Source organism: Stylophora pistillata, chromosome 5 (genome assembly GCF_964205215.1).
Source record: "Stylophora pistillata chromosome 5, jaStyPist1.2, whole genome shotgun sequence".
NCBI classification, from domain to species: Eukaryota; Metazoa; Cnidaria; class Anthozoa; order Scleractinia; family Pocilloporidae; genus Stylophora; species Stylophora pistillata.
Window position 1 is genome coordinate 12,121,911 of NC_142523.1, and position 23,184 is coordinate 12,145,094.

Consider the following 23,184-nt stretch of genomic DNA (forward strand, 5'->3'; position numbering starts at 1 on the left):
CGTTCCCTCTTTACACTCGTGAGAGATATTATAAAGTCGTATCCACTAGCAGAAAATTATTGCCTTGCTTATTCTATAATTAATAATAACGCATTTCGATCGAAGACAGTTTTTACAACACAATTTCAGAGAATCGAATGCAGAGAACAGATAAAGTCAGCTCGCAGAAAAGCTACGTCGACTTCCGACTAAATAGAAAACAAATTCTCTGCACAAACATGGAAGAAAGTTGGTAAAAAGAGTTTATTAATCTACTCTCAGTTCTGACACGGCCTTAGTAACTTTAAATGATATGTACACACAAATATAAAACACAGTTTTCTCATAGAGCGCATTTCGCCCGAGTGTCCTTAACCCAAATTCACAGCATGATCACAACTGCCAAGAAAAAAAGTTACCATCATCATTATTGACCAATGAGAACTCAAAGCAGAAACAGGCAACCTGCTTGAAGCGCGGGAAAACGAGAGGGACCAAGTTGTGATTGGTTTTAGTTCTTGCATTTGATTGGCAGAGATGGTGGCGCGGGATTTCTGGACCAATCAGAGAACGAAGGCGGAACCAAAGCAATGCAGGATCACTTTCGATACTCAGTCGGAAACTGCTCTAACAAAGGAAACCTAAAGCAGTGTCTGATGCGCTGGTAAAAGTGCTGGTCTTGATGAGACTCATATTATTCAAGAGGGCAGTACAATCTTTTAAAACAAGAACAGACTAAACCAATGCAACCATTACTACTCACTCAACTGAAAATGACTTCAAAAGTTTACAATATTATCAGACAGGGACTAGACTTCACAGAATTCTACCATGTCTAATGATTGGGTCGCTAGATGCTTGCGTTGTATTTCGTTACTCGTTAGGTCTGATCTGAAGAGTTATTTTCTGTTGGTTATCCAAGCATTCTCGTAGTTTGTTCTCAGTCATCGTCAGCCTTTGTTCCAAAATCGAAACCGTCTGCAAAAAAAGTGACTGAATGAAAATGACTCTCTCTTTCCCGACCGGGCCAAAACTTCTTTCCCGACTGGGCCATGGAATTCATTGCCAACCGCTTATTCCGAAATGAGCCCCAACCTGCGGTCAGGTATTTCTTTTTCCAGGGGGAGGGAAGATACTGAGCAACTGTAGTGCTTCCCCACCCCCATAAAAGACCGCCTGATTAAGGCTTCATGAACCCATCCTTATCAAAGATTGGTAACGGGGAGTCAGCGGAAATTGAGTACACGAAAACCATGTCCCCGTTTCTAAGTCGTGTGTCTTGCTTAATGAAGGGTGTTTTGAAACGGGTATTGATCCATTGTCGGTTTGTGAAAATTTTCATTGGGCCACACTTTTGCCCCATTCCCCCTTTCATGGTCCCCCCACCTCCCAACTCCCTGGTATTCTCCGAAATGCTTGACAACGTGATGACGTCAGTAACAGGTGTTCACCCCCTCCCCCACTCCCAAGGCTCTTGGTTTCGAAAATAGTTCCCTGTCCAGAAATGCTCCTACGACAAACCTGTGTTAGCACATCCAGCTGGCCCACAATGTGCTCCAGAGTCATGCTCAGTTGTGGAGGAATATCTCTTCTTTCCAGGGGTGTAGTGAGGGGAGGCTTTGTAGCTGGGATACCTCCCAAACCATCGGTCTCCCCAGTCCTCCCAGTTACTTCATCTAGTTTGCTCTGTCTCTGAGTAATGAAAATTGGCGAGAAAACATTTTGGTTAGTTTGGCTCTCAAACGGAATTAAGTCAGGGGGGAGGGGTTCCCGTATATTTTTGAAAAGGTGTAGTGCGATTACATCAGAAAACATGCAGATTAAAATGAGATAAAAAAACACTTGGAATTCCTATTTCCCACCCCCCCTCCCTCTCACGGAGTTAGGCCCTCCTAAATTTACTGCACTAATCCAAGGGACCTATTTAAGTCTGCAGTCTGCGGAGATAAAGAACTTATGATCTGCTAACGATCATCTACCTCATTTTCTCTTCATTACTTGAACCACTGCTCTTCCTTCTTGTTCATCATCAATTTTAGCGTCTAGACTCAAATATGGGTGCAGCAAACGGAGGAAGAAGTTATTTAGCGTGTTTTTTTTTTTTTTTTTTTTTTTTTTTTCGGAGCATCAAACATTTAGCAAGTTAAGTTCCGCTAAGGAAGCCAAAACGACTCTTGGCCCTTACAACTCTGAGAGTGACTAGTATCTCGCATCCTAACCCTGAATCACACATTTACGTCACGAGAATATGGGAAATGATCCCCATATAAAGAAATTCTTGATTGTCAAACAAATTCTCCTTGCTAGGAGAAGGGAGTGTATGAACAACAGTATGGAGAATATGCATACTGATGTAACAGTTAGGGTGTAAAGCGTCAAGGCAAGAAATCAGGTCAACTACACACGAGACTACAGTAATAAGCGGGGAACTGTGTGCGATAAGCTGCCTTATATTTTATCCTGGTAACTACTCAAGAAGGAACGATGTACAAATTTCTTAAAGAATTGTTAAAGGACTGAAATCGTGAGAACCACAAAAAATGCATGAACGTTTTTTTCAATTCAACGACAAACACCAATTTGTAACGGTAAATACACCGAATGCAAATATGGCGTCCAATTTGAATTGCCGTTGTTCTGGACTGACTAGCCTCGTCTTCACGTGGAAATACAAAAGGATAATTACATGTGTGAGAGGCTAGTCAGTCCAGAACAATAGCAACTCAAATTGGACGCCATATTTGCATTCGGTGTATAACTCATTTCAAACTTCTTTTAAAAATACACTGATCCATCCAAGTACTAAGTTAATTACAAACAAATCTATGAAACAATATACACTTGGCAATGTCCGTTCTAAAATGAGTTCAAAGAAAACCTGAGTCTTATAGTGAAAATTGCTTGTCTATTTACTAGGGAAAACAAAGGTTTTCGGTACCAACCGCTAGCTAACTAAACATTTTCCTGCTTATTAACCAAGGTAAACTGTGCGGGAAAACCTTTTTGTCGTTTTTTCCTTCAATTTTTTGGTGAAATTATTCACAACTTTTTCTTTCTCTGATACCTCTCTATCTGAAAAGAAGTATAAGTTGTTTTCGGCTTATTTCAACTTTGAGAAGCAATCAGGTCAAATAATTCTCACCTTTAATTTATCATAACATTTTACGATCAAAAAACGATGCTGATAAAAGTATATTGGTACTTCACAATGTTCACACTGTTTACGACTTAAACAAGGTAACTACTGTCAATATGTATATTTCTAAAAAATTCGATAAAAAGAGACGCTTCCGTTCGACGAACTAACGATTGTTATCAAGTTTGAGAAAAAGTCCACGAAAATGTCTGATTGAAATAAATGCTGAAAACGTCGATTACCTAAAAACAAATTACACTAGCATAAAACAACTTTATACGAAAGCCGACTTTAAGGATCACCTAAAGAATTGAAAAAGCAAGTCGCCGATTCTAGTTATTTTCTTCCCAATTAGTCTTTTACGACACATGACAAATCACGAATTTCCGCTGAAGTAATAAAATCATAAATCTCAAAGATATTCTCAGCAGTTTTAAATATCAAGTTTAATTTAATTTAATTTAATAGCTTTCGTCAACCGGCAGGGACACCGCAACAGCTTGCGCCAATTACTGCGGGCCCAATAAACCCACCCATCCCACCCCAGGGGAGGACATCCATCACACAGTAATCTCGTGCGTAGAAAATTAACGTCTCCTACCCCAACCCTGCAGAAGACGGGACTTCCATTTATTCGTCCCTATCCGAGACTACAATATCTAACCATTTCTTGATGTTATAGGAAGGCAGCAAATTCTTCTCAATTATTTTAAGACCCTGAGTGTTGGTCCGGCCGGGGCTCGAACCCTCGACCTCCGCACAACAGTCTAGCGCTCTATCCATTGAGCTAACCGGGAGGCGGTTAAGATTCGGCGTATGTTAATGTCATAAATGTGCATTCATTTCAGAATGTATACTTCATTTTCTTTAAAGTCTGTTATCAAAATCCGATCATCTGGCATTGTAGTAACAGCCCAGGGCCAATGTAAGTTCAGATTAGTACCTGTCTTTCCCATGAAAGCTCCTTCCAATGTAAACATTTGAATGCGATTATTCAATTTCTCACAGACGAGAATACTGCCGTATTTGTCAATACATATGCCCCAAGGCTTGTCCAACCGTCCATCACCGTTTCCTTTCTCTCCGAATTTGTACAAAAACTTTCCTTTGCCATCAAACACTTTGACACAGTTATTACCTGAGTCAGAAACAATGAACTTGTCCTCGTAGCAAGCACAGCCGAGCGGATGATCCAGCCTCTTTGAGCCGCTGTCTCCAAACCTCAACACTACTTCGCCATCCATGGAAGATACCTTAATTCTGCTGTTATTATACTCTGTTACAACAACAAAACGTCTATCGCTTGTAATACAAACACTTCCGGGGTTCTTTAACTCCCCGTCTCCTCTTCCCTTTTTTCCAAAGCTTTCACAAAGTTTCCTGTTTGTACATTCAACTGCTGTATTCGATGGTTTCCTACGTTTGTCACCAGAATCTCTTCATCGTTTAGGAAAGTGACGTCGACTGGTTCCTTTAATTGCCCAGCTTTTTCTCCTTGACAACTGAGTTTTCGGACAAATTTTCCTGTCTCATCAAATCCCCGGATTTAGTACACGACTCGGGAAGTCAGGGGGCCAATAACTGAAAACAACCAATCAAAATGCTCTATTGCCGGTCTATATTCTCTCCGTATTGGACCGGGCACTGTCCCGAATGGTCCCGAATGATACCGCACTTGTGTCCCTTTGAATTTCAGTCGTGTAATAAATCTCTTATTAACCAAGCTTGCTCGGGACCGTACTAGAAGAATATCAGCCCATCGAATATCGAATGCGAATTTATCGGATGCGAATTTGTGCCTGACACTCGGGGCATGGATAAAACCCTTGTTTTTGTCTCGTTAGTGCATGTCTCTCCAGGCATTCACAGCAGAACGTATGAAGACAAGTAATGGTCTTGGGTTCGGTGTAAGTATCATGACAAATCGAACACGTTACATGTTCTTTGAGGTTTTTTAGAAGCGACTCCATTACAAATGTCCGACTTTAACACATGCGTGAAATCTACTTGTGATTCCGAGAAACTGAACTTGAATTAGCATTCTATGTAAAGCAGCGAATCAGATCTCTGTAAGATCGCGTGATCTTTACGCAGAGTTTGACAGCTTTATGTCGATAGTTTAACACACTATTGTCTGATTGCTGTATCATTGCGTAATCCAGTGGGTTTCATAGCGTGACCCAATGTGTTGTTGTCGACACTTAGTTACCAAATGCTACAAGCAACGGACACCTCAAAAAAGACCATCTACCTCACTTTTTCTTCGTTACAATTACCGCTGTTTTTTTCTCGTTCATGATCAATCTTCCCTTCTAGACTCCACTTTAGGCACAGCAAACGGAGCAAAAACACGATGGAAAGGCTAATGGGAACAAAGTTTAATGTCTGGAACAATGCTGACCCTAAAATCAAAAACTCTCATCTAACGAAAATAACAACATCCTACTCCATCTTTGGAAAAGCGGTGAATTTAACCGAAAACCAAAACACAACATACCCTCTCTCGTTGCAATGGATGAAAGAACAGTGAATGGAGAGTACTTTGACACAGTAAGCAGTTTTGTTTAACATAGGTGACTACTCAAGCGGGCCGCGAGAAATACAGATTCCTTCTATAAATGTTAAAGGACTGAAACCGCGAGAGCTATGAAAAAAAAAAAAGGAAATTCGTCTAATTTAATGGCAAACAAAAAATTTTACCACGAATAACTTTTCAAATCTTAAATTTTTCTATAAAATTGTATTGATTCATTCAAATTTTAACTTGGTCACAAAAAAATATATAAAACAATTTATTAAAAACTAGATCATTGGATAATGCAATTCAAGACTTTTTATTGGCTTAGCCATTAGAGTATATCAGCCAATATACCATAATCTACAAATATGGAAAGCGTACGTGTCAGCTTAAAATTAAAAGGGAGCTAAAAATTTAATAAAATGTAATAATTTAATTTAACGTTTTTAATAAAACAATTATTCCACTCGCGCTTGTTGGATGTGAGATGATTATAGACAACTCGGCGCTACGCGCCTCGTTGGCTATCTACCATCTCATATCCAACGCGCGCTCGTGGAATAATTGTTAAATACACTTGCCAATCTCTATTATAAAATGAGTTCTACGAGTATTTGGGAAAAGCTGCATCGCCTTCATGGCATATGCCCCAATGATTATTTGTATCATAGAGTAGTGGATACTTTCCCAAAAAAGAGGAAGAGGGATGCTATATTATTTCTACCAACTAGATGACACAAGCAAGACTGCGCTCCGATGAGAAAACGAATTTATTTTCCCCAGATCGTGTCAGTCACGGTCAATGAGTGGTCGGACAAAACACCATAAAATAAACCTAACTAAAGTAATATCGAAATCCTTCGGAACGCTTCTCGACAACACTCTGCTACTGAACTATATATAACTAAAATAATGACTACTAATTGCGAACAAGCTTGTTCGACAAAGAGTATAGCCAGGTCGCATGCGTTATGCGACAACAACACAATTTATTACGTAATAGTCCATTTTTACAGTTGAGTGCTTGGTTGCCAAGCCTTTGAATGGGAGTGAGGCTAGAGATGACCTTGTTATGATACAAACCTTGCTGCCTTTCAAATATAAATCACTTTGTTATCATGCTAACCAGATACAGGTCTCTATCACGACAAGGTCATCTTTAGCCTCACTCTGAATCAAAGGCTTGGCAACTAAGTACACAACTGTAAAATGGCCTATTGTCTTCGTTATTGCAAGTTTGTGAACACTCTCCGCACGGTTTTGTAATCAAAGTCTTTTCAAAATTGCGAATACATAAGATATCTACTGGCGCAGTCTCACCCGGTCTAAAAGCAATCCTAAAAAGACCGCTTCAGTCAAGGATTTAGGACACAAGTTAAAGTAAACTGTTTAAATAATTGAATGAAAAAACAGTAAAGGTAATTTTCAAGTCTAACGAGTAAAGTTATTCGCAACGCATCCAGTACAATACTCGTTTCAACAAGGGTCAACAGTATGCAAAACAAAAAGATAAGGAATGTAGAACAGTAAGACAGTGAAAAAAGTCTCACAATGTCAGTAATTAATTCAATCGACATTTTCATAATGATTCTGTATGCGAAACGTTCCTAAAACATACTTTAAAAATTTGACTAAAAGTGAAAGTTGTCTTTTTGTCACGTAAACAAAGGTTTTCGTTACCCAGCGTAAGTTTATCCAAACTCCTTCACGCCTAACAGCCAAGCTAAACGGTACGGGAAAACCTTTTTGTCGTGTCCGTTTCAATTTCTTGGTGAAGTCATTCAACATGTTTTCTTACAAGTGCCTACCTCTCTGAAAACAACTTAACTGTTAATTCAACCTTGAGCACCAATCAGGTCTAAATAATTCTCTATAATGCTTAGCTCAAATTACCACGCTGATAAAAGTATATAGGTACTTAACAATTTTCACAATGTTTACGACTTAATTATGCAAACTAACTGTCAATATGTATACCGTAAATCTAAAAATTCGATATGGAGACTGAGATACTTCCGTGTTCGACGAGCGAACGATTATAATCAAGCTGCAAAACAAGGCCACGTAAAAATCTAAGAGAAATAAATGCTGAAAAGTTGATTGCTTAAAAAAACAATTTACACTTAAAGCGGTTCAGGCTAATCACATTTCCAAAAGCAAATAAGTACTACGCGATGGCCAAATTGTTTCTAGTTTAATCGTGTTGACTACTGTCAATATTAATCCTATTACTTAAAGTTGAAAATACGATGCCACTAAAAGCAAATGAATACCAAGCAATTGCCACAATTTTTAAGGTTAGCTACAATCAAAATGTATAAATTTCAAAACAATTCGATGTAAAAACATGCTCCATCTGACGAGGGAATGACCGTCATCAAACTTTAAAAAAAAAAAAACCTATATCAATATGTGCTCAAGGAAAAGTCTACTTGAACATACTAAGAAAATGTAAAGCTAAAAATTATCAACAACAATGTTCACGAATCAGTGCTTTTGTACAGTTATTTTGCAGAAATATTGTTTTTCCCTTTACAACATTCTTAAGTCTTAAAGCAGTTACCAAGCTTAATCTTATTTGAAAGGAATTTTTTTCCTTGCATGGTCTGTTGATCTGTATGGTGTACATGAGTTTCAAGCTCATTTCAATCGCGCGTAACTTTCGGATCTATAAGCCCTGTGACGCGATCACTCTTCGCTAAAATTATGCCGTTTTCAAATAAGAGACCAACTAGATGACTGAAAATCTTTGAAGAGGTCCTAGCAAATCATCAGCTATTTTTAGCTCCGATATCGTTGTTAATTTACAGCACAAACAATCACATCACTAAAGTAATGAATCGACGGAAATCTTTGAACTCTCCTCGAAAATTTTAACGGTAAGTTGCCCGGTTCTGGCCATCTTCTTACGAATTCTTTCACGACATCCATAAATTAATAAAACAATAAAACTTAAAGACATTCTCATCGGGTTTCTTAACGAAGATTCACCGGTTAATTGAATAAATGTACAATTATTTCAGAAAGTATATTTCTTTCGCGTTGAATTCTGTAATCGAAATCCGATCATCTGGCATAATGGTAACACCCCAGAGCTGTTTTAGTTTGAGATCGTAGCTTTTCTTTCCAGTGAAAGTTTCTTTCCGGGGCTTTTTTAGTTTCAGATTAGTACTTGTCTTTCCAATGAAAGTTCCTTCCAATGTAAACATTTGAATCCGATTATTCAGCGAGTCACATATGACAACCTTGCCATACTTGTCAACACATAACCCATGCGGCTGATTCAGTTCTCCATCACCATTTCCTTTTTCGCCAAACTTGTACAAAAACTGTCCTTTGCTATCAAACACTTTCACACAGTTATTTCCCTTGTCAGTTCCAATGAACTTGTCCTCGTGACAAATGCAACCCAATGGATGATCCAGCCTCTCTGAGCCGCAGTCTCCAAACTTTAACACAGGTTCGCCATCCATTGTAAACATCTGAATTCTGCTGTTACTATGCTCCACTACGACGATAAACTGTCCATCACTTGTATTACATACACTTGTGGGATTCTGTAACTCTCCGTTCCCACTTCCCTTTTTTCCAAAGCTTTTCACAAAGTTCCCTGACTGTACATTCAGTTGTTGTATTCGGTGATTACAATGATCTGCCACCAGAATCTCGTCATCATTTAGGAATGTGACGTCGAGTGGTTCGTTAAATTGTCCATCTTTGTCGCCACTACAACCAAGTTTTCGCGCAAACTTTCCCGCCTCATCAAATACCAGGATACAGTGAATTTTACACTCAGCCACAGCAACAACACCTTTACTGTTCACTGCGATGCCGGCTAGACCCTTAGGCTCTGCTCTTTGGAGGTCCAACTTTCCAGCAATATTTAACTTTCGTGACTTGACCGGAATAGTGAAGGGACAAGTAGCAAGTTTCTGTTCATTTATCTCAATTCCCATTTCATAAGCACCTGGTGCTTCCGCTACAAATTTTGCCAGGAAACGGCCATCTTCTTTTTCACTCGTCACCAAACTTCTCACCTGATCAGCGGGGTCTATGTGTACTTCAACACGATCTGTGTGCTGAGTGTTTCTGTTTTCTCCTTCGCTTGTTTTGAGACAAATGAGCAGCTCTGCTTCTACACCAACTTGGAAATTCTGATCCAGTCCTTCCACAGTCGATCCTTGTACATCTGTTTCGCTGAATTTCGTAAATCCCAGACTTAAACTCTCTGTTTCACATGTCGACACAAACTCAACTAACGAGCTAAGCGAAAGAGTTGGCATTGTTGTCTTAATGAGGTCTTCTATTCGTTCTTCCATATTCTTCTTGTTTTGTACTATGTCTGGATTTGAGCTTCTCTCAGCCAGGTTGTTACTGAACTTAAATGCTTGGTCAAGTTGTTTTTTCAAAGAGACAATTGACTCTTTCCCAGAAAGTAATTTCTGAACCCTCGACACGCGAGCCCCCTCGAGGGCAGTAATGGCTTCATGCTCCAGTTGGCGAAGCTTTCCCATCACCTCTTCGACTGTTTGGGAAACTTTGCGTTTAGCGGTAGTAATATTCGCCTCCAACTCTACTTCTGTCTTCTCAAATTCACGGAGAACACCTTGGCAGAGCTCTTTCTTATCTTTCAGCAGCTTGGTTCGAGCAATGATGATTGCTTTCTCAACATCCGCTGCCTTCGCAAAAGGAACAACATCATGGCTTTTGTGATCTGTAGCGATGCAAACTTGACAAACACAGCTTTGACATTCCGAGCAGAAAAACTTTGTTACTTCTTTCTCGTGATACTTAACGGTGCAAAATGACTGCCTTTTCAACAAGGCCTCGTAGTCTGTGGGTTGAAACTGTCGTACTGGTGTGACTTTGTGTCTGAAACAAAGTATCTCGAAACACTTCATGTGCATTCGCACAGTCGGGGCACATAAACTTCTCGCAATCAAAGCAGTAGTTGATTTCAGCGTTCTTCTGACATTTACTACAGCTGATATCGTTTCCATCGCCACTGTATTGAACAGCAAGAAGACTCAACAGGCTGTTGTGCCGAAAACTGTTCGGCAGATTTTCAAAACAATTTCCTTCAGGGATGCGAATTTGTGCTTGACACTCGGGGCATGGATAAAACCCTTGTTTTTGTCTCGTTAGTGCATGTCTCTCCAGGCATTCACAGCAGAATGTGTGAAGACAAGTAATGGTCTTGCGTTCGGTGTAAGTATCCAAACAAATCGAACATGTTACATGTTCTTTAAGGTTTTTAAGAAGCGACTCCATCACGAATCGAAGGCAAAAAACACACCTGCCACGTATTGTTTGTGATTCCGAGAGACTGGCATTAAATTAGCATTCTGTTTAAAGCAGCGAATCAGATCTCTTGAGGTCGCATGAGGGCGCGGCGGAGTTTGACAGCTTTGCATTTCAATTTTATCCACCCGTTGTCATCTTTCTCTATCACTGAGTAATTATATCGATTTCATAGCGTGATCGAATGCATCACACCCCAGTCACTGTACCATGAAATAGAAAATGCTATGAACGTTTATTAATATACCATCTACCCTCCACTAACTATGATCTACCTCATTTTATCATCGCTACGCTTACCGTCGTTTAGTGAGTTTGGGACTCCGAGGAAATTGTTTAACACCACACGAAAAATAATCCTTTTCTATCGAGAGCAGCGATCCGGATCACTTCAGAATCACAAGCGGTATTTGTTAACAGCAGTCTTTCTTTAAATGTTTCGTAAATTTTCTACAAAAGCGTGTAGACAACGAGTAGTCCCTCCTTTTCGGCGAAGTTCGTCGAACGAGTCAAAGAAAATCAGAAAATTAAAAAAAAAATTTGTGTTAGCGCGCTGGGGGAGCTCCATGCATCACTCTTGGAGCTCCTGGTTTTTTGGTTTTTTTTTTTTTGTTATGTTTTTGTTTTTTGTTTTTACTCGCGCGACGGATTTCACCGAAAAGGAGAGATTGCCCTTAATCGACAGAAGCGTAAGAGAGAAACAACAAACAAATGTCTGGTTTTCATGTGCTGTCCACATTTGGAAATTCCGTGAGATGGACAGAAAGGGATATTCTGCTTTCATGTGAGAACGGAAAATATAACCTATTTTGGTTCCTTTGTGTATCGCATTTGGTGTGGATCGTGGGCTAATTTTTGGCTAACAAATGTTGCAGTAATGGTGTCAAATTAGTCTGCTGTGCAAGCGTCTTCTTAAGGCAAATTAACTTGACAAGCTTGTGATCGTTTGCTCGACAAGTCATTTTTAATTCAGAGTTAGGAGGAGAGGGGGTAGGGAAAGGCGAGAAGAAGAAGGCAAGTGACGCTCGGCTGCAATTGTTAGGGAATTCTTCTCTGTCACACTATTTCTCCTTTAATTTCAAAACTTTGCAACTTTCAAGTTCAGCAAATGTGAATAGGGGGGGTGGGACGATGGAGGAAGAGAGGTTATTCAATTGAAATGGAATGAACGAGTCGCCTTTAAAACTGAGTGTTTTTTTTTTTTTCGATGCACTGTGTGACAGCCCGATAGACTGCTCAACTAGCACGCTCTTTTATTCTGTCCATAGCTATCTGCGGCAAACAAGCAGAGGAATGAGCGCTAAGAACAAAAAAAAATCCACTTCTCCCACCCTTTAACCTTCGTGTTCTTTAAATACCCCGCTGCTCTTTTCTTCGCTCGCGTTCTGTACGATGCTCTAAGATAAAATAAAATACGAGGTCTGTAATGGACTACGAGCATTTCGCTTTTTCCTCGCAGTCCGCGCGGTTTGAGAGACACAAACCACTCGCGCGCAGTTTATTTCCATTATCACCTCCCCCTCGAAAAACTTAGGAAGGCAAAATAGCATAGCAATGGAGAGATGGATCCTAAGCTCTTGCCTTCCTTTAGTAGAGGGAAAAAAAAAAAGAAAAGCACCATAAGTAGTGCATTCAGGGAGATTAAAGTTTCGAAAGGAAAATTTTGCGGAAAGAGTCTAGCTAAGGAATAACTGTTCAAGGGTACCTGAGGAATTGAAAACATGGCAGGCCCAACCTCCACCACTTCTGGATCACCAACAGCGAGATTCCTAGGCTCTGCACCAGCTCTGACCTGTAAATCAAACAAATGAATTATAACATTTCACACATTTTCAGTATATCAGAGCAATTAGCAATTGAGTGTTCAAGGTAATTCGATGTTGCTTTGGTTTTAATTCACTTTACTTTGGGATCGGTCAAGAAAACTCGCGCCACTTTCTGAACCAATCAGATTCAAAACTTTAAACAAGTGCGACTTGATTACTTGCACTTTCCCACACTTCAGCCAGTTTGCTTGTTTTTACTTTCAGTTCTCATTAGCTGCTTGTGCTATTTTCCTTTCATCTAGTTGGTCTTTGTGAATTGTCAGGTTTTAGTTTTAGAACACTCCTCCCCAAGGATGGGATTACAGTCCATGACAGGTCACCCTACCCCTTCCCTCCCCTCCCCTTGCATCTCGTTAGGTTTCCTAAACAATCTACCAGTAACCAAATATACTCTTCGGGGGAGGTCACTGAGAGAGTTTAGTTCCTTGCCCAAACTACGACACAATGACTTAACCATGTCTTGAGCCCAGGGCCCAGTTGTTCTTAAGCTGATTGGCGCTAGCCCAGGGTTCAATTTAAATCCAGGTTTCTTTATTTTTTAAAAGCCTTCTAAGATGTAAAATTCGCTATTCTTTGAAGGGCATTCAGTCATCAAATTGTAGACAAAAATAACCATACTGAATTTTCTTTTAAAGCTTTTAGATCTTAAATCCGATTTAACACTAGCCCCGCGTTATCTCAACCCAGATTTGAACAACGCGGCCCGAGGCTGGGTTGTTCAAAACCGAGTTAGGATATCCTAGGGATGGCATGAAATTTGAATTTATATAATTATGAAAGCTTCAAAAGCACATCCAGATTAATTAATTCTGTCTACAATTTGATGATTGGGTGCTCTAAAGAGAATAGAAAAAAATCATCCGAGAAAATGCTTTTGAAAAAAAGGAAAAGAAAAACTCGGTTTAAAATTTAACCATGGGTTACTGTTAATCGACCTTCAAACCAACTGGCCCCAGAACTCTAGACCCAGAGTTCAGCTGGCAAACTATTAACCCTTTACCCCCTAACATCAGTATGCATATTCTCTATACTGTTCTCTATACATTTCCTAAGGACCTTTTCACCCTAACATCAGTATGCATATTCTCCATACTGTTTCCTAAACATTTCCTAAGGTACTGACAAGTAGAATTTGTTTAACAATCAAGATTTTGTTTCGTTGGAGATCATTTCCCCTATTCTCATGCTCTTAATACTTGATTAAGGGGTCATATTGTAAGGAGAAATTAGATGCTAATCACTCTTAAGGGAACAAAGAGTTAAGCCTGCCACCATCTTATTATTCATCTTCTTATTTTTGTTCTTAAAAATTTCCTCTCTGTTGAATTAAAAAATTCAAAGCTTGTCCAGACTTACCTCGGGTGCAGCTGCTTTGGGTGGAGTCCTTGGAGGGGGATCATGAGTATGAGGTGTGGGTACAGATGGAGATGCTGCTCTTTTTCTGTGAGAGCGTAGCACTGAAAACAACATATAAAACAATTTTTTACAATTCCAAAATCTCATTTAATTTTAATTAGTAATTCTCCCTACGTTCTCCCATACAATTCTTATGAAGTTAGTTGGGAGAATTTGGTGTTGGATCAACTGATAATCCCCTAATTTTCTTCTTTCCTTATTCTCATCACTTGTCGGCTTGATATTGTACTGATGTTCCAAGGAGAAAAAAATCTGTCCTGGTCACTCATTGGAGTTAAAAGGTTAATACATAACTGGTCACATGCTGGAAGCTTAGTCAGTTAAGTAGCTTAGTCAGTAAACAAACAAATAAATAAAAACAAACACAAAAACAAATTGTAATAAGTTTCAGAGGACTAACTAACATAAAACTTTAGACAGTTGTCTGATGACTTCCTTGTAAATTCCAATTTCTTGCATGCACACCGGGAACCCCTTTTAGTCCTCTAAGTAACTTTCATCAAAGGTTGCCCAGGGATTTCTGATTTCTTCCTTGAGGAACCCTCACATATGAACATATGACTGTAGTTGTGAAGGGGCTCTTCTATGTGTAAATAAGTTACCTTCATCATAATCAACTTTATCAAAGTTTGTCTTCCACACCATCACCTGGGGAAAAAGAGAAATATTGCTTTTCAACTTAAGTTGATTATAAGATCACTTACAGCAACAGCGCTAAGTGCCCTTTCAACTCAAAAAAAAAAAACAAAAAAAAAAAACAAGTAGACTAACAGACAATTGATTAAGAAAAGTTTTCCTTTTACCTGCTCATCTGAACTTCCCGATGCAAAATATTCACCATTACGTGAGAAAATTACACATGTTGCTGGACCCTATAATAAGAAAAAAAAATTAAAACTTCAGTGCCTTAGAAACCCCTTTTATACTGCAGAAATACTGTTAACTTATGAAATGCTTTATAGCGGTAAACCAATGGTGACACACTCTCATTGCTTTTGATTAGTGCATGGGTTTTAAAGGATGATTTTTTTCTTTTTTTACATAGTCTCACATAAAGAGAGCAAAATTCGCAAAAGTTTTGTCTTAATAACACTCTTCCATTCCTTCAACCTCCCTGGTGATTAGATGAAGCTGTATAAACACTGAACAAAGCCATCTACTGCTTTAGTAAGGGATATATTAAAAGAAATCCTGGTAGTGAGGAATCTACTTTATCCCATTTATAACAGACTACAACATAGTATATTTCCTCGTAATGCATTGAATATGTCATATAAATATTATTAATATCATTTTTTTTTCAAATAAAAATTGATTAAAAAGTTATAACACACTAACTTCTGCTACATATGGCAATCTGCGGTCTTTTCTTACACTTAAGTAGCATGGAAAGCCATAAAAATCTTGAACTAAAGCTCATCTTTCAAACCAGCAGTCTAAATCCCACAGGGATCAACGAACGCTTTTCATTCCACTAATTTATTCGTGTTTTTCTCGTTGCCATGTTCCCACCAATAACGTAGCTCCATTTTCTGCCTTTAAAAGCACACACAACCCACAATTCCTCTATTCGCTCCGACGAAGGGCTAACACTCGAAACGTCAGCTTTTGTAATCGTTATGGTGGCCAATTTACCATTTCAACTTTATTGATATATCCAAATAACTTCTGCTACACCATGTAATGAACAAACCTGATGTCCATGGAGAGTGTAGAACAGTCGTCCTTCCATTAAGTCTAATATCTGGAGAAAATATTATTAACATCAATTCTGATTAAGTGTTCTTTTCACTGATTTTAAAAGTGTTCTTTATTGCATACTTTGATATACTTTAATATAACTATGAATGCACATATCTTCATCAACACAGGCTTATATATGTGTGCCAACTAACAGCAACGAAAACATGAATAAAATATATATTAACACTGAATATAATTATAATGATAGTAAAATTTATTAAAGTAAAAAAAAACAAAACACAACATTATGCAGGGATTTCATTAATGTTTCCAGCAGGAGGGCAACTGGTTTTCACAGGTGGGCAAAACTTTTTGAAGTAAATTTCTTTGTAGGCTAAACTTTCTTCTAGATGGTCAAACCAGGTGGGCAAATTCATCTTCACAGCTAGTCAATATGCACAGTGCCTGGCCCTTAATGAAACCCCTGATTATGTAGTATATTTACTAACATTATAGATTGAATGCTTGTTGGAAAAGGTAAGTCAAAGGGAGAGGGGGGAGGGGAGGGGAAAGGGTTGGTAAAACTGGTGTTTGGTAGGCCAAAAGTGATGGATGTAGGCTCTCATAATTGTCAAACTGCATCAGACATAAAATGGATCCCAAACTGTGCCCATAGAGCAAATAAGCAAGTAACAGGAAGATATGATGGAAGTTTCTACTGGATACAAAAGTGTACACAAAGAACAATAGTCAGAGCTCTTTCACATAACTCAGGTTAACTTTCATATCCAGCTGAAACCAACCATTATCCCACCTTCCTTTCTTGTTCATTAATTTAGTTGGGCAGCAGGGATGACACAGAGGTTAAGAGCACTTGCTTCCCACAGCTGTGGTCCAGGTTTGATTCCCAGACCTGGTATAGCATGTGGGTTGAGTTTGTTGTTAGTTCTTCTCCTTGCTTAGAGGGTTTTTCTCCCTTCACAAAATCCAACATTTCAAATTCTAATTCAGTCTGGAAACAGTGGACAAGTAGACCCACCTCAAAGAATGTCAACAACTAAATTTCTTAAGTCTGATTTTCACTATAATTGCTTAAATAGTGCTCTTTACTGCAAGGATCGTGCACAAATACAATTCTACAACCGCAGTTCAGATATATAAATTTAATATAATTATTAGTTGTGTTTGATTTATCATCTTACGGGTTTATGTCGGACTAATTTGATGACCTGCTCTCAGTCTCCCAGTTAGCTTGTTAGCTCAATTGGTAAAGCAGTGCACTAGTATCACAGAGGTCAGTAGTTTGAATCCCGTACAGGCCTGAATTTTTTCAGGTCTGATTTTCACTATTGCTTAAATAGTGCTCTTTACTGTGGGGATCATGCACAAATACATAGATTCCTAAATTATTATCATTATTAATTAGCAATTATTTGCTGAAGGCGAGGTGAACATTGTCGAATAATCCCTGAGACCAAGTCGAGGGGATTTTTCGACAATATTCACCAAACTTGAGGCGAATAATTGTTTAAGTATAATTTCAGAGCTGAACAACAAAGAAATTTCTAAAATCATAACATTTTAGTAACATTTATTAACATTTTAGTGTAACATTTCATATAAACCGCGCGGAGCGTTTTATATAGTGTCATATAAAGAACCGCTCGACCAATCAGATTGCTGGAAACTCTTTGTTCAGCTCTGAAATTATACTAATTATTATTATAATTACTTGCTCCTAAGTCTTCAAAGATGCTTCTGACCTTGAGTGTTGTATCACTTGAAGCTGACACAAGGTAATTTCCAGATGGATGAAATGAAACAGCGTTCACTGCATTTGTATGAGCTACAAAATTAAAACAGTATTTAAATTACAGGACATCAAAGATGATTGCAAAACTCAAAGGCCTGGTTCTAATATGCTTTACACCTGCAAATCCATTTGTCTACCTTGATAATGCTGAAGCAACTTGTTCATCCTTATGTCCCACACCTTTACAGTACTGTCTGTTCCACCAGCTGCGATGCATGTGCCATTTGGGTGAAATTCTACTGAGTTTACATATCTGAAGTAAAGATAGGTTAGGTAAGAGAGATGTAAAAGCTAATTAACAAACACTAGCTTTAACTTCTGTCTTAATGTTATCAGACATACAATTACTGGTAATCACACATTACATCCATTAAAGGTTTAGATTATATAAAAAGCCACCACTCTTAATGAGATGCTCAAAAGATGAATTTCATTTTGAAAAATCAGGGCTTAGGTACCAGGCAAGCCCAGATGGCATTTATAACTCAGATGGAATTCATTACCAATAGAATTGTGCATCTTTGTGCAAATGTCCCCTGTAACAGCAACTGTACAGTATGTACAATTACACAAAGAAATAGGCTAAGATCAGTCTTTCCTTTTCAGCAAAGTCCATTATGCAGTTAAATAAAATTCGGTGAAAAAATATTGCTGTTGGAATGACAGTGATGCACCACAGGAGCTCCCTGAGCTGATCTTTTTTTAACTCATGTGAGGGACTTAGCCAAAGTGGAGGGACTACTTGCATTCTAATGTAGAAAGATCAACAACAGTTTAATATTACTAATATATAGATTTAGCCAAGCCTACAAGTGGAGCTCCCAAGTTTGTAATATTTAATGATAACATAAAAGATGTGCATTTGCCAAGACTCGCCTGGGTCACCCCTCCCTTCATTTTGATAGTCTCCCCTACCCAATCCATGCAATCTGAGGGCACGGACCTACGTATGTACACTCGGTCAGTCACATGACAACCAAATGAAAAGAGGTTGACCATATTCCATGGGTATGGGGCTTTGCCACCATATGCGTTTTGTATGCGTGGGAGCCCCACTATAATTTGACAGCCCTCTTCCCTTACCCCCTCCTATCAATCTACTTGTCTAATCTGACCATCCCCTTGGTTTAAATGTTCCCTTTCCGAACCTTCCATTGCTTGGGAAAAAAATCGATAATGGTGGTGAATTCTTTACAAAGTATTAGATAAAAATATACCAGCAATGTGGGCTGGTGAAGAGCAATACTGATACCATGACAATTTAACTAAGATACAAATTGAATTTGTCAAGAAGAACTAACACACCCTCCTGGATCATAAAATGTGTGAACACATTCTTTGCTTGTTCTGTCCCATATCTTAATTGTCTTGTCGTCACTTGCTGAAACAATCATCCGCCCATCAGGTGAAAACCTACAGAAATACTGAACTGTTAACAACCAAAGTTGACAGGAACAAGAACTACTGTCAGTGTGAAAAAAGTCAGGGCATCTGAGTTGAGCAATATACTTTAAAACTTCAAAGACACCCAAAAAATCCTTGCTTTGTTTTGACTTCTACTCCCCGTGGTGCATTTATTACAAACAACAGATCCCTCTACAGCAGTTTATACTCCTTAATTTTGTAATCCTTGTTGAAGCGTTAGGTTTTATGCACAGAGAGTTTTAAAGTGGATTATTTGCTAAAAGACAGACAAGGAGCTATCAACACTGCTGATCGTTACAGTATGCAAGACACGAGTCACATATGAACTTGTGTATAGGCCTTGCTCACCAGAGAGTCTGTGGCCCAGCGGTAGAGCACTGGAGTGCAGAATCTGAAGGTCTGAGGGGGATTCACACCTCTTTTTTGTCCCACACTTGTGACAAGACAAAAAAAAATCTTTCTCCCAGCAGCAGATACTTTGCAATTGACTTTTTTCAAATCAGAGACTGAACTTAGTAAGGTACATAATATTCTTCTAATCTGATGATTTTTCATTCTATTAATCATATGTTATTTTTTTATTTATTTCAACAGTACTGTAAATGATGAATACCTTGCACATCTCACCCAGTTCATATGAGCATTGAGAGAATATTGAAACTTTTGACGATGCACAGTCCACACCTACAGCATTAATGATAAAATAATTATTATCAATAATAATGAGCAAGATAGCTAGAAACATGACAAGGTTATGCAAGATATCCATTAATAAAAATGTTTATAGGTGATAATACATATTTTAGGCAGCAATGCGTAAAGAGCAGAATGTAAGGCCTTTGGCAAAAACTATTACAGTACATTCGGGTGCACTTGGACATACCAAGCCCTTATTTGACCTTTTGTCCCTAAGAGCAATGAACATCTAATTTCGCCTTACAATATCACCCCTAAACCCCACATTTATTTAACATTCCAAGGATAAAAAAATGATCACTAGCAAAAGAAGTTCTTGATTGTTAAACAAATTCTCCTTGTCAGCACCTTAGGAAATGTATAGAGAACGGTATGGAGAATATGCATACTGATGTTAGGATGTGAAGGCATTAATGAACGGTTGATTCTGTCTCTAACCCCTTTTTGGCTGCCATGGTATGGTGACAACTGTTCATTTCTTTTATATATATCAAAAATATTTTATCATAATTATTCCTAGCAATTTACATACCAGTAGTCAAGTTATTTGTTCATCTTTTCCTTCAAAAGGGCTTGAAATAAATTTGCAGGACGCAAGTGTATGTTACCTTGACTGTTTTATCATCTGATGCAGTGAGAAGAGATTGTCCATCCCCTGAAAAGTCCACACTTCGTACTGTTGCTGTATGAGCTTTGAACACTGTACTTTCTCCTTTACTTCACGAAACAGAACAGAGAAATACAAGAATTAGTATTATTCAACTCTAGGGTTCTACTTTTCACAGACCAGTAGATTTTAGTGCAAAGCAAAGTGTACAGGGAAGAATTCCCTACTATTCTGATCTCACTAGCACTAACTTCCATCCTCAAACAACTCATCCACATTATACACTTACAGGTTCTGTCAAAGAGGCACATCATCCCTCAACACCCAAGATCTGATTGTTAATTCTCCCTCTAGCTGCTACACATTTCCTTGATAGGAATTTGGTATTGGATAAAGATAACAACCTCTACCTGATGAGTTTTGAGTATTCTCATTACCTGTTTGCTGGATGAAGTATGGATGTTTTAGGGAGAAGTTACATGTTAATCCCTTCCAAATTATAAAATATTGATCATTATACAATTGAAGTAAAGCAAATACAACTGTTACAGTTAATACACTTACACACTAGGAACCCAAAGTCTGACAGTTTTGTCCCTGGACGCTGATGCAATCAGGTGCCCTGATGGAGAAAACCTCACTGACAGTACCGCATCCTGACAAGAGAATCAAGAGAAATTTAAAGTTAAAGTCTCTTGCAATATCAAAAATACCAAAGCCATGCAAGATTAATAAATTCTTGAACCTCTTCTGCATAATTTTCTGTCAAATTATTCAAAATACTGATTATCTAGAAAAGAAATTAATCTTCTGACTTTTTAAATAACCATAAAAAATCTTCCACCACAGTTCATCTACATGACCACTAGCCAACAGTACCATCATTAGATTGAAGGTTACTCAAATTAGTTTCTGCTAATGAAAATGAGGATCCATTCACCCCATTAGCAAACTATTCCATGATCAGGGTTTTGCAGTTTTAGTAGCCAAAAGGAAAGCATTTCTTGAAATAACAGCATACAATCTCCACAACCCAATTCTCTGGGTCTGAAATCTCTACCCATCTATGTAAATAAGGTAAATTGGTTGAAATACAGCATAGTTATTCTCTGGTAAAATATGTTGTAGTTGCCATGTAGCCAGGTATGGCAGACTGTAAGGATATTATTTTACTGATGAGCTGCTAGGAATAAAAGGGTTAACAGGGTAAGAGACAAAGAAACAAATTAAAGGAATGATGCAAAAAATATATCATCATACCTTGTGTCCAACAAATCTGTATGCTCGCATATGAGGCTTGAAATGCCAGATCATTAGACTTGAATCCATAGACCCAGTAACTGTCCAGGAAAGTAAAGTACTTCGTAAGAAGAATTATTGAATGAATCATAATTAGCTAGCAAATCCCACTTAAAGGATCGTATCTAAACAGATATTGGTAAATATGTTTGACTTAAAGACTGATTTACTCCTCATGAAATCCTCAAAAGTCAGAGCAACTCAGAAATAATTTGGCATTTCTGAGCACCATCAAGTTACTGTTTTCATGTTCCCATAAGCAATAACAAACTCACAAGACATGTTCATGTTTCCTGTTTAAAATTGTTGTGAAAGTCTCGGTATCTTTTACTCTCTAAGTAGTAAGGTTGGTTCAGTTGAATGACTATCTCCCCTCCCCCTCCCCTCCTCTCCCCCTCCCCTCCCCATCAGTCCCTTGCTATCATTATCTCTAACCACCTGTTGAAGTATGGTTTGGAGATGATGTGTCCCTGCACCTCAGCAAACCTTGAGTTGCACAATCCTTTTTAAAGCAAACAAGTAGTTCTTTTTTTTACCTACATTTAGACAAATGCAAGATTGTTGAGGCTGCAGTTGAATGAGCACATTAAGTGATCAGGTACTGTACTTTCACGTTCAGCCTCAGAACAACTTCAGAATATTAATTTTTTCTACTTTACCAAACGCCTTTTTTGTTTACTGTTCTTTGCGCTTTTGCAGTGAGCAAGTAACACTAAGCTAACTCTTTGTGATTGTAAGTCTCCAAGATCTTGCCTCAGATCTAAGAGAATAATACAATATCTACAAGCTCCTACAGTGAGCGAGTAACTGTAGATGTTGTTAAGATCTTTGAATTCCAAAGTTTTGGCTCAGATATGCGTCGTAAGGTGGCAGTCGTTGACTTACCAAGCTGTTTCATGTTTGGATTAAAATCAACGCTTGTCACCGTGTCTCTGTGGCCCTTAAAGTGCCTTTCGAGCGTTGGATCTTCCTACGAAGTAATCGTAACACAATTGAGAAGAATAGGGTGATATTTCTCTTGCAATCAAAGTCTTGCAACCATGATAATTACAACACTTTTGCATCCTTCCGAATTGTCCACAATTTCTCTCGCTAATCCCGCATGTAACTTACCAAACTCGATGCCATCGCCACAGTGACGATTTTGCAAACACCTGCTCAACACTACTTGATCCAAGAAGCTCCAAACCCTATATCAGTGCAGCTTTCGTCTTCCACAAATTTCAAAAATGGCGGCCGTCGTTCTTATTCTTATGACGCAAGACCGCTGACTCTATATTAAAATTTCTCAGGCTCTACCTTGGGTTTCAATGTCACTAAATTTCGCACATGGGCTGTGTGAGGGCGACACTATCTACCTTGTGGTTATCAGCGCTTGTTTGACCGCACAGGGCCGCTTAGACACCTTTTCCAAGTCTACTTGTCTTGTATAGTTGTAATGCATCCATAGAGAGCAAAGGATGCTCTAAGGTTTCTGCAACTCAT

General features: G+C 38.6%; 2 protein-coding genes and 1 pseudogene across 3 annotated transcripts; all 3 read right to left on the minus strand.

Moving 5' to 3' along the window:
* Positions 1-219: 219 nt before the first annotated feature.
* On the minus strand, positions 220-22,966 carry LOC111344328 (uncharacterized). Of its 2 annotated transcripts, XM_088760157.1 has the most exons (17): positions 22,813-22,966; positions 22,585-22,669; positions 21,661-21,740; positions 20,965-21,056; positions 20,402-20,510; positions 19,711-19,781; positions 18,978-19,085; positions 17,810-17,925; positions 17,623-17,705; positions 15,870-15,920; positions 14,980-15,048; positions 14,779-14,824; positions 14,117-14,217; positions 12,640-12,726; positions 5,713-5,759; positions 5,613-5,668; positions 1,510-1,671 (listed from the first exon to the last, which is right to left on the minus strand). In XM_088760157.1, exons 1-17 carry the CDS (start codon positions 22,825-22,827, stop codon positions 1,652-1,654), a joined length of 1,236 nt encoding a protein of 411 aa, XP_088616283.1. In that variant the 5' UTR covers positions 22,828-22,966; the 3' UTR covers positions 1,510-1,651. The 2 variants fall into 2 exon arrangements, with proteins under 2 accessions (XP_022807289.2, XP_088616283.1); XM_022951554.2 differs by lacking the exons at positions 5,613-5,668; positions 5,713-5,759 and adding an exon at positions 220-957 and having other exon boundaries at positions 1,501-1,671; positions 22,813-22,965.
* On the minus strand, positions 2,410-4,661 carry LOC111344332 (uncharacterized; annotated as a pseudogene).
* Positions 6,386-12,619, minus strand: LOC111344329 (E3 ubiquitin-protein ligase TRIM71). Its single transcript, XM_088760156.1, has one exon. The coding sequence runs from the start codon at positions 10,631-10,633 to the stop codon at positions 8,648-8,650; it is 1,986 nt and encodes a 661-aa protein (XP_088616282.1). The 5' UTR covers positions 10,634-12,619; the 3' UTR covers positions 6,386-8,647.
* Positions 22,967-23,184: the final 218 nt, after the last annotated feature.